Source organism: Seriola lalandi, unplaced genomic scaffold (assembly GCF_002814215.2).
Source record: "Seriola lalandi dorsalis isolate HSWRI2012SDOR001 ecotype SW California unplaced genomic scaffold, Sedor1 jcf7180002054383, whole genome shotgun sequence".
In the NCBI taxonomy this organism is placed as follows: Eukaryota; Metazoa; Chordata; class Actinopteri; order Carangiformes; family Carangidae; genus Seriola; species Seriola lalandi.
This window is the reverse complement of record NW_019524936.1, coordinates 434,067-448,267: the sequence shown is the minus strand read 5'-3', so window position 1 is coordinate 448,267 and position 14,201 is coordinate 434,067. Positions and strand designations below refer to the sequence as shown.

The following is a 14,201-nucleotide window of genomic DNA, read 5'->3' as shown; positions in this document are numbered from 1 at the left end:
GGTTTTGAATTATATTAAATATAGAGTAGGTGAGACCACGGCACAATTTTGGTGAGAGGTGTATTTGTATCATGTGTTTAAGTCCCTGGTTTTTTATTGGCGTGCATCTGGTTTTTCAAGGTAAAACCCCCAGTTTTTCTGGGACATACGGTAATGCTTATAAACATTGTGCGAGGGCTTGTACATGGACTCTCCCATACAGGTTGAAACTCATTTGGAACAGAGTGTCCCTGGAGTTGGCTCGCTAACTGGGTCAATAGCTCTCCTAATGGGAAACCTTATGAGCTACTTTTCTCACTATGTACTGTATGCATCTCCCTGTATTTCCCCGCCTTATTTTTCTGTTATTATTACTGTTTACAGTGTTCACATTGTTATTAAAAGTTGTATTTAATATAAAACCAATTGTTTTTACTCATAATTATACACGCAGCTGTGGTTAGAATTTGCAATGTGATTAAACTTTGATAAATAAAAGATAATAAAAATAACATATTATTTGCTCGTTATCAGCAGCTTTTAAAATAAATAGGTTATCATGTGCGTGATTACTCATTGAATGTTTTCGGGGAGCAAAGTATTTTGAATGGCATTTTGAATTTGTCTGGTTTTCTAATATGATTCAATACTTAATTTAATTCATGTATTTATTATTCCAGTTTCCAAGTTTTATTTTATTTCTGCTCTAATCTATTTTCATATCCTCAGGGCTTGTATTTTGACGAACACAAACACAAATCAGGCCATTTGAGGATTTGTGCACCTTTCTGTTGTGAAAATTATACATTAAAAAGTGTACAGTTATTAATGCTACATGTTATATTTCCTGTTTTGCAGGAATCCAGGCTCCCCTCTATCGTAGAAACCAAGGGTGATGACCCAGATGACTCCTTCCACCTCTCTCCGGCTACCCGCTCCCGTCGCAATCTCCTGCTGCCCAGCTTCAGCAGCCCTGTTCGCCGTACGTCCCTGGGGAACCTCCTGGGGGATGAATTGCGGCAGTTCAACGCCCTGCGACGCTGCCGCTCCCCAAATCTCAGCCGAGGCTTCCACGGGCAAAGCTCATCCCCTCAGCCACCTACCAAACGAGAGCACAGCACCCCTACATCAGCCCCGACCCTGGCCCCAGCCTCAACTTCAGCCCAGGGAGAGTCAGGAGCTGAGCAAAAGCCTTCAAAGCTGCTTATCCCAACTGTCACCTGCTTTGTACCCCCAGATCTGAGTCCAAGGTAGTGAAAGCTAACATTAAATTCATTTTCCAAAACACAAGCAGAAAAGAGAAAACTCTTAACAGTCAAAACTACATAAATTTGTTTTAACTTGGGTAGCAAGAATTGCAAAATATAATGTACACTGCTTGACCAGAAAAATAAACAACACCTATATAACATAATGCAGTGCTATAAAATCTAAAAGCAACATGCTATTAGTAAATCTTATCTAAAATGTCTAGTCTAGTGTGGAAACCTTGATTCTATGAAGGAGTAGGACACCCGGCAATCATTCAGAAACACACTATAAACAGCCATTACAGATAATAAGCTTCACAAATTGTTACCAATCTACCTACACTTTTCATTTTTGTTCTTAGTATCAGTTCTTCACACTGTGGCAGCTTCTGTGTGTTCACTCAAACTCGACCACTCATTATCTGTACCACTATTTCATTTTATAGACATGTAGTCACAATCAAATTATGGCAAAACACAGGAAGTTGTTCCCTTTACATTTCCTTAACATGTATTGTTTTAAATTCATTCCTTTTCCTATCACAGACAGTATCTCACAGAATTTTGTAGAGCACAGTATGTCTACATACTTACTCAAGTTATGCTAACCTTAGAACGTCTGACATAATCTGAAAAAGGTGTTGCAGTAAGTGACACCTAAAGTCATGCTAGAGAAACCTGCATAAACGCAGAGTATTTGCATTGCATATTTCAACAGATGTCACTGAATTTCATTACCAGAGTACCTTATCCTCCTGCCCTAACCATCTGTATTCATAATGTATCCCTAAGTCATCCAGTAAGTCCTAGATATGGGTAAGTGCTGGTTCAGAGGGCTCAGGTGTCCGCCCCTCCAGACTGGGCTCTTCTCCTCATGTTCAAACCTACATGGGCTTCTGCCAGCAGCAGCTCTCATGGCACATTCCTGGGTCGTCTGCTGGCTCCAATGATAATTGAAAAAGCTCTACTGTTACATTAACTCCAGCTTCCCTCCTCTTCACCCCCTCCCACCACAGGGTTGTAGACGGCATTGAAGACAATGGGCACACGTTCCATTTCAACGTGGAGCACAGCGGGCCTAAAGCCAGTACAGGAGGCAGCACCCAAGGTAAGCCAAACCGCCTCCAGCTGCGAGGGTCACCCGGGTGCCAGATGGCTGGAGGAGTTCAAACAGTGGACACCACAATGCTGCCCTGCCTCCTTCTGGGGAAATATGAGAGCACATGAGAGGAATGAAATGACAGCCAGGTGCCCAAAGAGTCAGAGAACATGTTAAAGGACAACTGAGGTCAAAGCAGGGTACTGATCATCTGACCTGAGCTTTTACTGATGATCACCAGCTTCCTAGGGAGAATATCAGGTTCTGTTTAGTTTAGTTAGTATTTAGTTTAAGCTCATCTAATTTACTTTAGTATAATGAGTCTACCCCTGACAGATACTGTACACATATGCAAATGTGCATTATGAATACATACTGTACTTACATATGTAAGTTGCCGTCCTCTGGAGTCACATCTGTCTTGAGTTGTGTGCTATTTAGTCAGCTACTTTATTTCCTTCACCTTATTTTTCCAGGCTCCACGCAGGCAAATGCCACTCTGTTGGTGGAGACAGAGGAGGTCAGACAGGGCATCAGTCAACTCAACCATAAGGTAAAGTAGAAGCCTCTTGACTTAAATTAAAAGTGATTGGACCAAAGATAATCTAGCCTTTGAAATCCTCCCAGACCCAAATCAACCCTGCTGAGTATCCCCACTCATCATCTCTTCTGTCTTCTCTTTGTTAAGTATTTTTGACAGGCTGAATGTGAAATACATAAAGCATGAAAAAAATTGTTATGAGAAAATGCAACCTGTGGACTTATATTTCATTTTGGCTATAAAATATGAGATCCTGTTTCAGTGTTAAGCAATCGAGTCACTGACATCTTCAGTGCAGACCAAGAAAATAAGGAGAAACTCATTAGCTTTTTTCATAGATAAATTTCTGGCATCTCATTCAATATCAGCCGTGGTTGTATATTTACATGGGGAAACATACCGTGAGATCAAGTAGAGTAGAGAGTTTCTGCCTTGTTCCTGTCCCTGCAGTCTTAATCTGAATGTAAATAGAGCATAAGCAGGTGCAGCAAGAGCATCCAGATGGGCCCAGGTAGGTGCTGTCTGAAGTCGAGATTAATTAATCAGTAGGGCACTTCTGCAATGCAGAGGATAGCCGAGAGTGCTGACTCGACAATCTGAAGAAAAAAGAAATTATGATGACAACCCAGCTCTACTTATGGCCCTTTTCTGGCCCCTTTTCCGTCATGGTTCACCAACTTATTCCCAGTTACATCTACTTTCATAGTTGTTCCCTATTTGTGTCAGTTACCTGAGTCTGTCAGAGTCCCTCTGGATTTCACTGCTGCATAAGAAACTACTTCTTAGAGTCATAGAGGGGACTATAAGGAGGGGTAATTGGAAAGATCCTGTCAACTTTACCATTTTTGCTCAGTCTGATAATAGAATATGCAAGGTAGGCGTGACTAAACTTGTGTGTACTCTCTACGCAGATGGGCACATTGAACCAGGAAGTATCTGAGCTCACCAGGGGCCTACACCATATGATGCATCTCCTCCAGGCTCACATATCCATGCATCACTGCCAGCCCTCATACCCATACGGTGTCCAAATGGGGACCAGCCCTCCCACAGGCCCCAACACTGGTATGCCATTCAACCTAACATCAACCTACCACCTCCATAACGATCCTGGGAGCCATGAAGGCCACAGCCACCAAAATGTCCCTTCCACTGACCACTGGAGCTACAGTAGAGCTGCTGAAACTCAAACAGAGAGCCACCACCGACCTAAATCCTCTAGTCCACCTTCTAACTCCTGTCCACCTCTTTCTCTAAACTCTGCACCCAGGTTAGGCTCGTGTCATAGCTCTGAGAGCATGAAAACACATCTGTGGACGAGCCCATCTCTTCTCAGCATCAGCCCAGGCTTCCATGGTGGAAGTCCAGGCCTTACAACTCATGCTTGGCATGAGGACTCTGACAACAGACCTCTCAGTGCTAGCCCAACTACCATCAGCAAGTCCCAGCCCACGTTGTGCCTGCAGCCTCCCAGTGATAGTGATGAATACTCTTGCCTTTTGTCCAGTGCCCCTACAGGTATGTCCACACACAGCCTCCTGGACCCATCACCGAGCTCTTACCCACATTTTTGCCTGCCCTCAGAATCCCATCTGAACCTATCACAGACCTCACATGAGGACATTTGTGTCCCATCATCTCATAATCTGATCCAAGACACCTCCATCTTCCAAATTGAGGACTCACAACCCTCTGTCCAACATGTCTCTGCCTCTCTGCACACATTGCCCAGCCACCCTCTTGGATCCCCCCTGGATTCAGGGTCAGAACGATCGGATGCTCTTGAACCCCACCTACCACTGGGCGACCCGTCTGCCATAGAACACACCAGTCTGGAATGCCTACTGGGGAAGGGGGGTTCTATGGAGAGCAGAGACAGTGAAAGCGCATCATCACGAAGGTCCAGCATCGGCGTCCAGACGCAGAGCACAGAGCAGTCTTGGTGTCTAGACCTCACAGATTAAACTACATGTTTCAGGGGCAGGGTCACTGACTTCACTGCAACTGGAAACAAAATCAGCAGTTATTGAAATGCAACTTCTTACAGTGTTTAAAGAGACTCTGCTGGAGATTGTCAATGTGTGCTGTATTTCCCCCCTTTTAATTCCTGGGCTCTCATATTTGTCAAACTCCACGCAATTTACACCATTTCTATGCAAACGCATGTCATTTGTGCATTATCTTGGCTTTACTGAAGTGTGTCTTTAAAAAAAAGTTCCACAGCAGTGGGTTCTAGTATATACTGTATATTTTTTCCAATATCCTCAGAACAATTTGCAGTTGATTATACCAGTTACCTTCTTGCATGGTAAAGTTGTTTATTCTTTTTCCTAAGGAAAAGGTTTCCAATTCAATGTGTAAGCATTCTACATGAAAACCTGTTGATTGTGCACACAGATACTGTATTTATATGGCAGACAGGTCAGAGTGGTTGGATGTTTTATACAGAGGAACAAAAATGACACATGCTTCATCTTGCATATAGAGAATAGAGTATGTGCATCACACAGCATAGATTGTTTATTGTTTTAAATTAAATTCTTTTCTCAGTTCAGCATTTTTTATTTGCGAAAATTCATAGTTTCTGGACTATGAATATCTGATATTCAGACTCCACAAAGCAGCACACAGTACATTTATATGATTTCAGTTCATCTCCATTTAATGCTCTCCTAAAGATCCTTCAGGAGATTCGAATAAATTTCTTATTTTTTCCTCACCAAGGCATTAAATATAATTCTGTGAAATAGGTTCAATTGCTCTTCAAGAAAACAAATTTGAAAAGTGGCAAAGTTCTTTCTCAAAGACGACATAGCTGCTAATAAATTAAACATAAATAAATATGCACATTTAGTTGAAAAGTGTGTCCCATGAAATATATAATACTGTTATTAATTTACAAAATATTGATGCCTCCTGGGATAAAAACATGAATTCATTATACTCATAAAATATTCAGAGTATTCAGGAATTTTATTCTGATTGATTGATTGATTGATTGATTGATTGATTGATTCTCATATTCTGAATGATTCTCCTCAGCTGACAAAATAAAGTATGCAGAAAATGTCTGACTGTGTTCTTTTACTGTGGTGTCACACTTCTCACTGTTCATGCATTTCTGAGAAAGAAACATGTCACAATAAGTAACATTATTGGAATGACTGCTTAAATTTTTATTGCCACTTGGAATAAAACTCAGCTCAAATGGTTTATAAAGAACATTTGGTAAATTTCGGCAGTTAAGTGCAACTTTGAGCCAGTTGTGATTTACAGTCAAAAACAAATGCTGATGTCTGGATATTTGTGGTGAAGCCTCAGAAAACCTTAAAGTCACTTTACTGTTAGCCCAAACTCCCAAGTGTTGTTGCACATAGTTGTGCACTCAATTATGTTATAGGACTTAATCAAGTTTATATACCTTGATATATTCACAAGAGACAGTCAGATATGTAGTTTTTAAGTAAAAATATGCTTAATGCCAGAATAAAGAGTGGAATTCACTTTTTCAGCAAAAATAGATGCATAAAATATTACCACATAAAATATTTCAGTTTCATTTATTTTACTGTGACCTTACAGCAAAACAGAGAGGCTCATTACAAATTAATAATTAAATAGTTAAATTTACATTAAACTATTTAAACTCTTATCAAGATGCTGGAAAATGTCACGTGTTTAACAGTTTCAAAATCAAAGGTGGAAAGGTTGGCCACACATCAATACTGCGTCCTTGTTAATTTTGTGAGTAATGTATATTCTACAAAGCTGGAGTGTCAAAATGTGTTGACGCTCAATTGTCAACAATCAAACCATGTTTTTATATGGTTCTAATTGTATTTAAGGGAGGATTTAAGAAGGGCAGTGTTTAGGTGAATTACTGTAATTAAAGAGTACAATCATTGTTTCTAGCTTCTGTTAAATCTGGTTTTTAGGGTTTGTTTTCATGATTCCACGCTTCCACTAACACACGTTAAGTATATCCCAAAAAGAAGAACAAAAACAACAAACAAACAATGTTTCTTTACTGTAGAGACGAAACTGTCAATAAGGTGATTAAAATGTCCGGAGAGCACAGAACAACACAGAAAGTCACCAGCCGCCTTCGGTAAAAGAAAAGAGGATTTGCTGCTGTTGTTTCTCTCATTAGTGGCTGTGAATTAAATGAGTTTTTGGTGAAAGCTGGTTTATCCTTTTTTTTCTTTTTTTTTTAGGCTGATCTTTATTGACTCTCAATCTGATTACATAAGCAAATGTACAGTATCTTTCATTAATTTGTGGAGAATGTCCATTCTTGTCAGATACTTAAACATCTGCACAACATTGTTTCTCCCCTCATGATGCCAGCACCCTTGGGTTATCCTCACTGTCAGAAGCTCTGGCCACAGGTGGACGGCAAACACTGGCTGGTGATGGTCACATAAAAAATGAACAAATAAATTTATCCTGCATGAAATTACCATTCTCTCTCACTCTTTATAATAAAACTATATAGAACTGAATAACATTTGTAAAAACCTGTCTGTTTTGAGTTGTCCTGCTTTATGACACATTCATGATTCACATTCATTTGTTATGGGGAAATCTGGTGACAACATAGTTGTTGTTGTTGTTGTTGTTGTTGTTGTTGTTGTTGTTTTTGTTATTATTAGAAGTAGATAGCAGTAACTATTGGTTTAAGAATTTGCTGTACAGCACACTGCATTTCCCACAAGTCAGTGGTGTAAGATTGTGTTTTCCTGACACAGATGACAAGTTAATAATAAACTGGACAAGCAGCATTTATGCAACAATAACGCAACACAACTGGATAAAAAGGACGCCAGGGTATCAGTGCTCCAATACGAAAATTCATCAGGTGAGATATCTTTAACTCTTTGAATGGGTGGATGATAAAAAAAATGCTGACATTTGTTTAGGAAAATGTGGTGTCTGATCTTCTAACACTTTTTTTTAATACAGAGTCTGGTGTACAGAGACATCACATTGTGAAAACATGAAGACTGTGATTGTTGCTCTTTTTGTAGTGCTGGTTGTGAGCCATAGTGAGTAAACCTGCACAGTCTATTTTACCCAAATTTAACTGAAATTGCAGAGTTAGTTTGTTTAAGATGGAAAACAATATTCTTTTTATATCTGTTTCCAGGTGAAGCATTGAGATGTCACTGTGGAGGCATTCGAGAGTGTTCAGGCCCTGTGGAGACCTGCCAAGGGGAAGATAATGTCTGTGCCCGTGCCCTCATTTTCGCGGGATCCAGTAAGTGCTTCAGTGGCAATAAAATGCAATGGTCACACTATAGTGAACAGCCATCCAACATCAATAATAAAGAATACAAATAAAAACAGGAAAACAAAACTTTCTCTAATGATCCATTATCTTTTTTCTATGTTTCCACAGTTACCTATCGCTTGAATGGTTGCTATAAATCAACCAACTGCCCGCTTTTGACTCGTCTTGGTCTATCAACTGGCTCTTGCTGCAACACGGATTTGTGCAACAGATATGAACGAATGAATGAATGAATGAATGCCATCTTTATGGCTTTGAAAACACCCTATGATTAATGAATGCTCTCGTGTATCGTGCATTCTGGTGTTCTCATAATAAAGATTAAGATTGTTTTATATATTTGTTTTTCACTTTTAATGCCTCTTTATTTTATTATCATTTTCTCTCGTTTCTCTTTTATGTGTCTTTATCAAAAACTCTTTATAAACGGTGGGATCAATCAAATAGTCAAATTGAGCTATTACAGGGTAAACAATGTTGTCTACAACTGACAAAAGTTTATTCTCAGACATGGCAACGTGACTTTTTTCAGACTGGGTTTAATACACATCCACTCAGCAGTTCATTCAGGCTCCATCTGGGACCACCATACAGAAGTGCACATCACAGCCTGTAGTGGCTAATCAATCAAAGTTATTTTAACCAGGTTAGGTGGTGTAACCAACACACACACTGTCTGAGATATAATATTTTCAATATCTGAAATTATTATCATCAAATAATATACTGATTTTTCAAATCGAACGAAGGAAAATGACATGATTGCATTTATTATCAGTCTGAAAACTGTTGACAGCCAACCAAATCAAAGACCTACTTATAGACTGATGTAGAGCAGAAGTTATGTAGCAGGTTCAAGTCACATAATCAGCACTTACACAGGTGAGTATCAGGTACTCATATCATTCATCTGCTTAAGGCCCCTTGAATCAATATCATTACTTCATTACTCATATTAACATAGTTCAAAATCGAACTTAAAACGCTGCATCCGTCTGATTTTTTCTATTTAAAAACTCTTAATATGGCTCCAACACAAACTATATGGTTCGTCCAGGCCAAGATAAAAACAGAAGACATATTGTAAAATTCCACCAAAAAATAAAAAGCCAAATGGCATTACATATCATAAACGCAAAGCTGGTAGTATTTATTTTATTGTATTTAAAAGGGACAATACAGATACAACACTGTTACATAATGCAGCAGATGTAACTGGCTGACTAAAATTCAAGTGAGAACAACTAAACAAATTGATACAGCATATTCAGAATAAAAACAGTAAGACAGATAAAATAGAGTGGGTGGATGTCTATGTGTGTTTATGTCTTTACATTCAAACATGCTGCAGTAGGAATATAAATACAGCAAGTCCATAATCCAACAACAGGACCAGAGAAGGTTGAACTGTAAAACTGATATTGAAAGTGTAATAAAATAAGTTTCAGGAATGGATATGATGTAATGAGTCCAATAAAACAGTTCATGAACAAATACAATTTCACTTTATCACATTGCTTCAGGCCCTGCTGCCACGACTCTGTGCTGCACAGGGAAGGGGAGAGGAAATGGGATATTGTTGCCAAATTTTATTTTAAAAATTTCCTAAAAATAACTGCATATTTTAACTAATTGTTTAAATGGCCAACACCAGCTGAGTTTTTGATACTTTGTTGTTTATTTACTTGGAACTTGTCCACATCTAAGCTTGGAAAAATTACATTCTAAGCTTTTTGTGGTACTTTTATAGAAAGAGAAAGTGGAGACAAGAAGTAAAGTTTTACCTGCATGGATGAAAGAGCTTCAACTTCCTTTCCAATAATGTGTTGTCATATACACAGAGTACATCTTAATTCAGGCTCTTTATTGGGTAGGGACAAAGGAATGTTATATTTATTACAAAGGGTGACAGTAAGGCTTCTAGGGCTAATTTTGAAATAAACTACAGCCATTGGGATAATGTCCCACTTTGCACAACAGTTTGTTTTTTATTCAACATAATAGTAGAGTACAAAGTGTGTTTTGAACAGAGTTAATGAAATACTGGATTTGCATCAATTGCACAACAAAACCAAATAAAAAGGAAGCCTGCCAACTTGCAGCACATATTTGAAGTATCCGCATTCAAGTACGACAATTTATCAGGTATGACATCTTCAGATCTTTGAAAATGTGAATTTTGAGAGTTCCCTCAACAATCTTTTTTTTAATGTAGAGTTTGATCTTCTCACATTCTTTTTTCATACAGAGACACTGTGAAAACATGAAGACTGTGATTCTCACCCTTTTGGTTGTGTTGGTTGTTAGCAACAGTGAGTAAACCTGCAATCTCTTTTACCCTAATTTAATCCTATCCGACCACCAACGAAGTTTTGGTAAGAGTCTACAACTGTTCATATACCTGTAAATTATAATTAATTTGTATGCTATGGTTGAACATGATGTGGTTTTTTCCTTTTCCAGGTGAAGCCTTGAGGTGTTACTGTGGAGGCCTGCGTCATTGTTCAGGCTCTGTGGAGACCTGCAGTGGTTCAAACCAGGTCTGTGCCGGCGTCATCATACAAGCTGGATCCAGTAAGTATAGGTCTTTCCCTCAGTGTACTGTTTTTCTGGACCAGAGTCCTTTCATTGAAAATGTACAGCAGATATCTAATGATCCATTCTGTCTTTTTCGATGTTGTCACAGTTGTCAACTACTTCAAGGGTTGCTATAAATCAGATGACTGTGAACGTCTGAATAATCCACCCACAACAACTTCCCGTTGTTGCAGGACTGATCTGTGCAACAGATAAATGAATGTCAGGCTACACATCTTCCAATGAATGAATAATCTACTGTAATGTAATGTGTACTGCATTGTCATAATAAAGTTTAATCCATTCTAAGTTTGTCCTTTTTCTTTGTATTGATACTTTGAACAAATCCATCAAACCAAAGTTGTAGAGTTACTGCTCAGATAATATAGGACAACAAAACTTTTTTATTAGATGCATCTGCATTTATTGATGTTCTGATTGTAAAGTCATTATGTAATTATCCAAGTTATGATGGGAATGTCTCCTAGTGTATATATTTTTGTGATACAATGTGAAAATGAAGAAAAATCTTTCTGATAAATGATGATGGTTGTTTTATACTTCTATTCTTAATCAGACCCACAGTAAACATGGATCCAGTCATATGAACTAAATGGTCAATCAGGGCACAAATAAAATAGATAGATATATTGTATCTCAGGGTTTTCTTCAGCACCATCAGTCATTCCTTTTCTGTCTTACTTGGATGCACTTGGGTACTTGCATGACTGTTGATGTCACACAGGCCCTGCTGAGTTTTCTCTCTCTATCTCTCTCTGTCATATTGCGCCACCCTGTGGTTGATAAGATGCTGACATGAGTGAAAAAAACAAAACAAAAACCCATGATGTATTCCCTGTACTGGTCTAATAGAAATCCTTTAATCATGTAGTGTAAATGCATACTGTGGTAATTATCACTAAAGCATACATAGAATTCTTTCAATGTTTCCTTTTTTTATTTAACCAACAAACATTTAGACAGAGGTTTTGCATCTGTATAAAGCGTTCAGCAAAGAATCCAAGCAGCAGGATACAAGAAAAAATATATATGAGAAAAAAATAAACAAAAATAGATCAATTAATACAATGTGAATAGAAGAGAGAAGCAAGGAAGAAGTGTCAAATCATTTTCAGAGAAGATGAAGTTGGAATAACTGGTACAGCTGAGCTATCACATCGTTATATAACGCAAGTATTGCAATTCTTTGTTCTGCAAAAAAATGCTATTTTTATATTACAATACAGGCCACACACACACACACACACACACACACACACACACGAAAAAATTACAGTGGTACTGAGGTGGCTCCTTCTGACGGCATACTCTCTGCTCATATGATTGGTTGTGACATTGCATCACATGACAGATGAAATCAGGAAGTATTTTAGTTACACAAGGCGGAAGCGTATAATTTACTGAACCTGAAAGTGTTTTGGCAAAAAAAGGAGATAACCGTGTTAAAGAGGAACAATATTGATACAACTCGCAGTTCACAAGGCGGGGTGGAGATTATTTTTCGTTGCTGGTAAGTACGCCAGCGCGTTATTTGTTTCTTTTTAGTGGTTTTTTTTCCTTGTTAGCCGATGTTAGCATGGCTTTTAGCGTTAGCCTCGATGATAACTTGCACTTGGTTTTGTTTTTATCCGGTTACACGGTCAAATGTTAACATCTGCAGGCTGAAGCGGTTTAATAAACACTTTGTTTGGACCCAGTTGTGGCTGTGTATTTAAGTAAGATAACTAATCTAGACTTGGCTTGGTAGAATGTGATGTTGACTCCAAGAAGATGACAGTTTAAAGCTGTGTGTTAAAACTTTGAAACATTTCCAAGTGTCTGCTCTCATAAAAAAACCTTTGAACAGTCAGTGCTGTACAAGGTGCTGCACATCAAACTCTTTTCTTTTATCTTATTTTACTTTAGCTACACCTTTACCCTGTTATTATAACAGCTCGACAGAATGATTTAGTAAGGGAATATTTAAATGTGCTACAGGGAAGATATCAAACATATTTTCTCTGTGCTGTAGAGGTGCGATGATTAGACATTTGAAAATTTATCTGCACCTATTTTTATCATTAATTGATGCTTTGATTTTCAAACAAAAATGCCACATATTCTTTGGATTCAGCTTTTTTGCTTATTTTCTGTTTCATATCTTAAGGTTGAGCACTGTTGGCCAAACAAGTAAAGGACATTGAAGACATCGCATTGGGCTCTGCAAAACTGTGAATGCCAAACTCTGTCTGCCCAATCCAGTTCTTCCCACCAGAAGATTGATCCTCGACCTCACTAACCAGCAGTGCCTGTGTGTCCAGAGTCGGCTCCTGCCTTTACAACCTGTTAGCTGGTAGTGTCAGGCCCTCTCCATCCATAACAGTTTCTGTCTCTGTCAATGGCTGGGCGCGGTGGAGGAGCAACCAGGCCCAATGGTGCCACAGCAGCAAACAAAATCTGCCAGTTCAAACTGGTGCTGCTGGGGGAGTCGGCAGTGGGCAAGTCCAGCTTAGTGCTGCGCTTTGTCAAAGGCCAGTTCCACGAATTCCAGGAGAGTACCATTGGAGGTAGGCGACAGAAATGTGCTTCTAAACTTTTGAAAGAGTGCATGTTGTTTAAAAGCTTTGCGTCTCTCAGTCGGTAGATTGTGGTGTTATGTGTATGAAATGTAAGTGTACTAGTGTCAATGGAATATCTAACTTTGCGCACTGATAAAAAAAATTAGGCTTTTGTTGATAATGTTCTTTAAGAAATATAAAACGTAAAGTTAAATCGAAACACAAGAACCTATACAAGAACTTTGCCTGAATAAATATTTTTAGATTTAGATCAAGAACGATTCATTTCATTAAGTGAATAAGATTACAGATTTGACCACACAGTCTGTTCCAGTTAATGATGCTTGACCAATTTTGACATATAACATTAAAGACACATTTTGGTTGGTACCAAAAACAAAATTTGGCTTTGATACTAAGCCCCAGATAATATGAAAAAGGTCTAAGCTGTACTTTTACTAAGGTCAAGAATGAACTTCCATCAAAAAAAAAGTTATGTTAATTTAATGAATCTCATTTCAGAAGATGTTTTGCACAGATTTGTTGGTGCTGTTGTGAATGGCATGGAGGTTGTGAAGCAATGCACATCCCTCAAGTGTTTATGTACCTCAAACATTAACAGGATCTTCAGGGAAGATGGAAAGGTTCATGGTCCTAATATTTTATCATTCCACTTATCCTCATTGTCCGGCTCTCCTCAGCTGCCTTCCTCACTCAGACTGTTTGTCTGGACGACACCACTGTGAAGTTTGAGATCTGGGACACAGCGGGTCAGGAGCGCTACCATAGCCTGGCTCCAATGTACTACAGAGGAGCTCAGGCGGCCATCGTGGTCTACGACATTACCAACACAGTAGGTTTCGGCTGCTGGGTAACAATGGGGAGCTGTCAGAAAAAATACAATGAA

General features: G+C 38.7%; 2 protein-coding genes and 1 long non-coding RNA gene across 3 annotated transcripts in view; all 3 read left to right on the top strand.

Annotated features, from left to right (window-relative positions):
* Positions 1-5,929, top strand: part of LOC111657089 (voltage-gated delayed rectifier potassium channel KCNH4-like) — a 37,169-nt gene extending 31,240 nt beyond the window's left edge. Inside the window, exons 14-17 of the mRNA XM_087174778.1 lie at positions 838-1,229; positions 2,246-2,337; positions 2,805-2,881; positions 3,781-5,929. Coding sequence (XP_087030904.1) covers positions 838-1,229; positions 2,246-2,337; positions 2,805-2,881; positions 3,781-4,833 — 1,614 coding nt within the window. The 3' untranslated portion in view covers positions 4,834-5,929. The remainder of the gene's footprint in view (positions 1-837; positions 1,230-2,245; positions 2,338-2,804; positions 2,882-3,780) is intronic.
* Positions 5,930-10,290: 4,361 nt separating this feature from the next.
* Positions 10,291-10,874, top strand: LOC147818962 (uncharacterized). The gene is made up of 4 exons (XR_015437436.1): positions 10,291-10,304; positions 10,408-10,534; positions 10,623-10,733; positions 10,846-10,874. It is a non-coding gene; the product is annotated as an uncharacterized LOC147818962 (long non-coding RNA).
* A 1,236-nt stretch (positions 10,875-12,110) lies between these two features.
* Positions 12,111-14,201, top strand: part of LOC111657106 (ras-related protein Rab-5C-like) — a 4,429-nt gene continuing 2,338 nt past the window's right edge. The window contains exons 1-3 of the mRNA XM_087174774.1: positions 12,111-12,267; positions 12,904-13,303; positions 13,996-14,181. Of these exons, the coding sequence (XP_087030900.1) occupies positions 13,135-13,303; positions 13,996-14,181 (355 nt within the window). The 5' untranslated portion in view covers positions 12,111-12,267; positions 12,904-13,134. The remainder of the gene's footprint in view (positions 12,268-12,903; positions 13,304-13,995; positions 14,182-14,201) is intronic.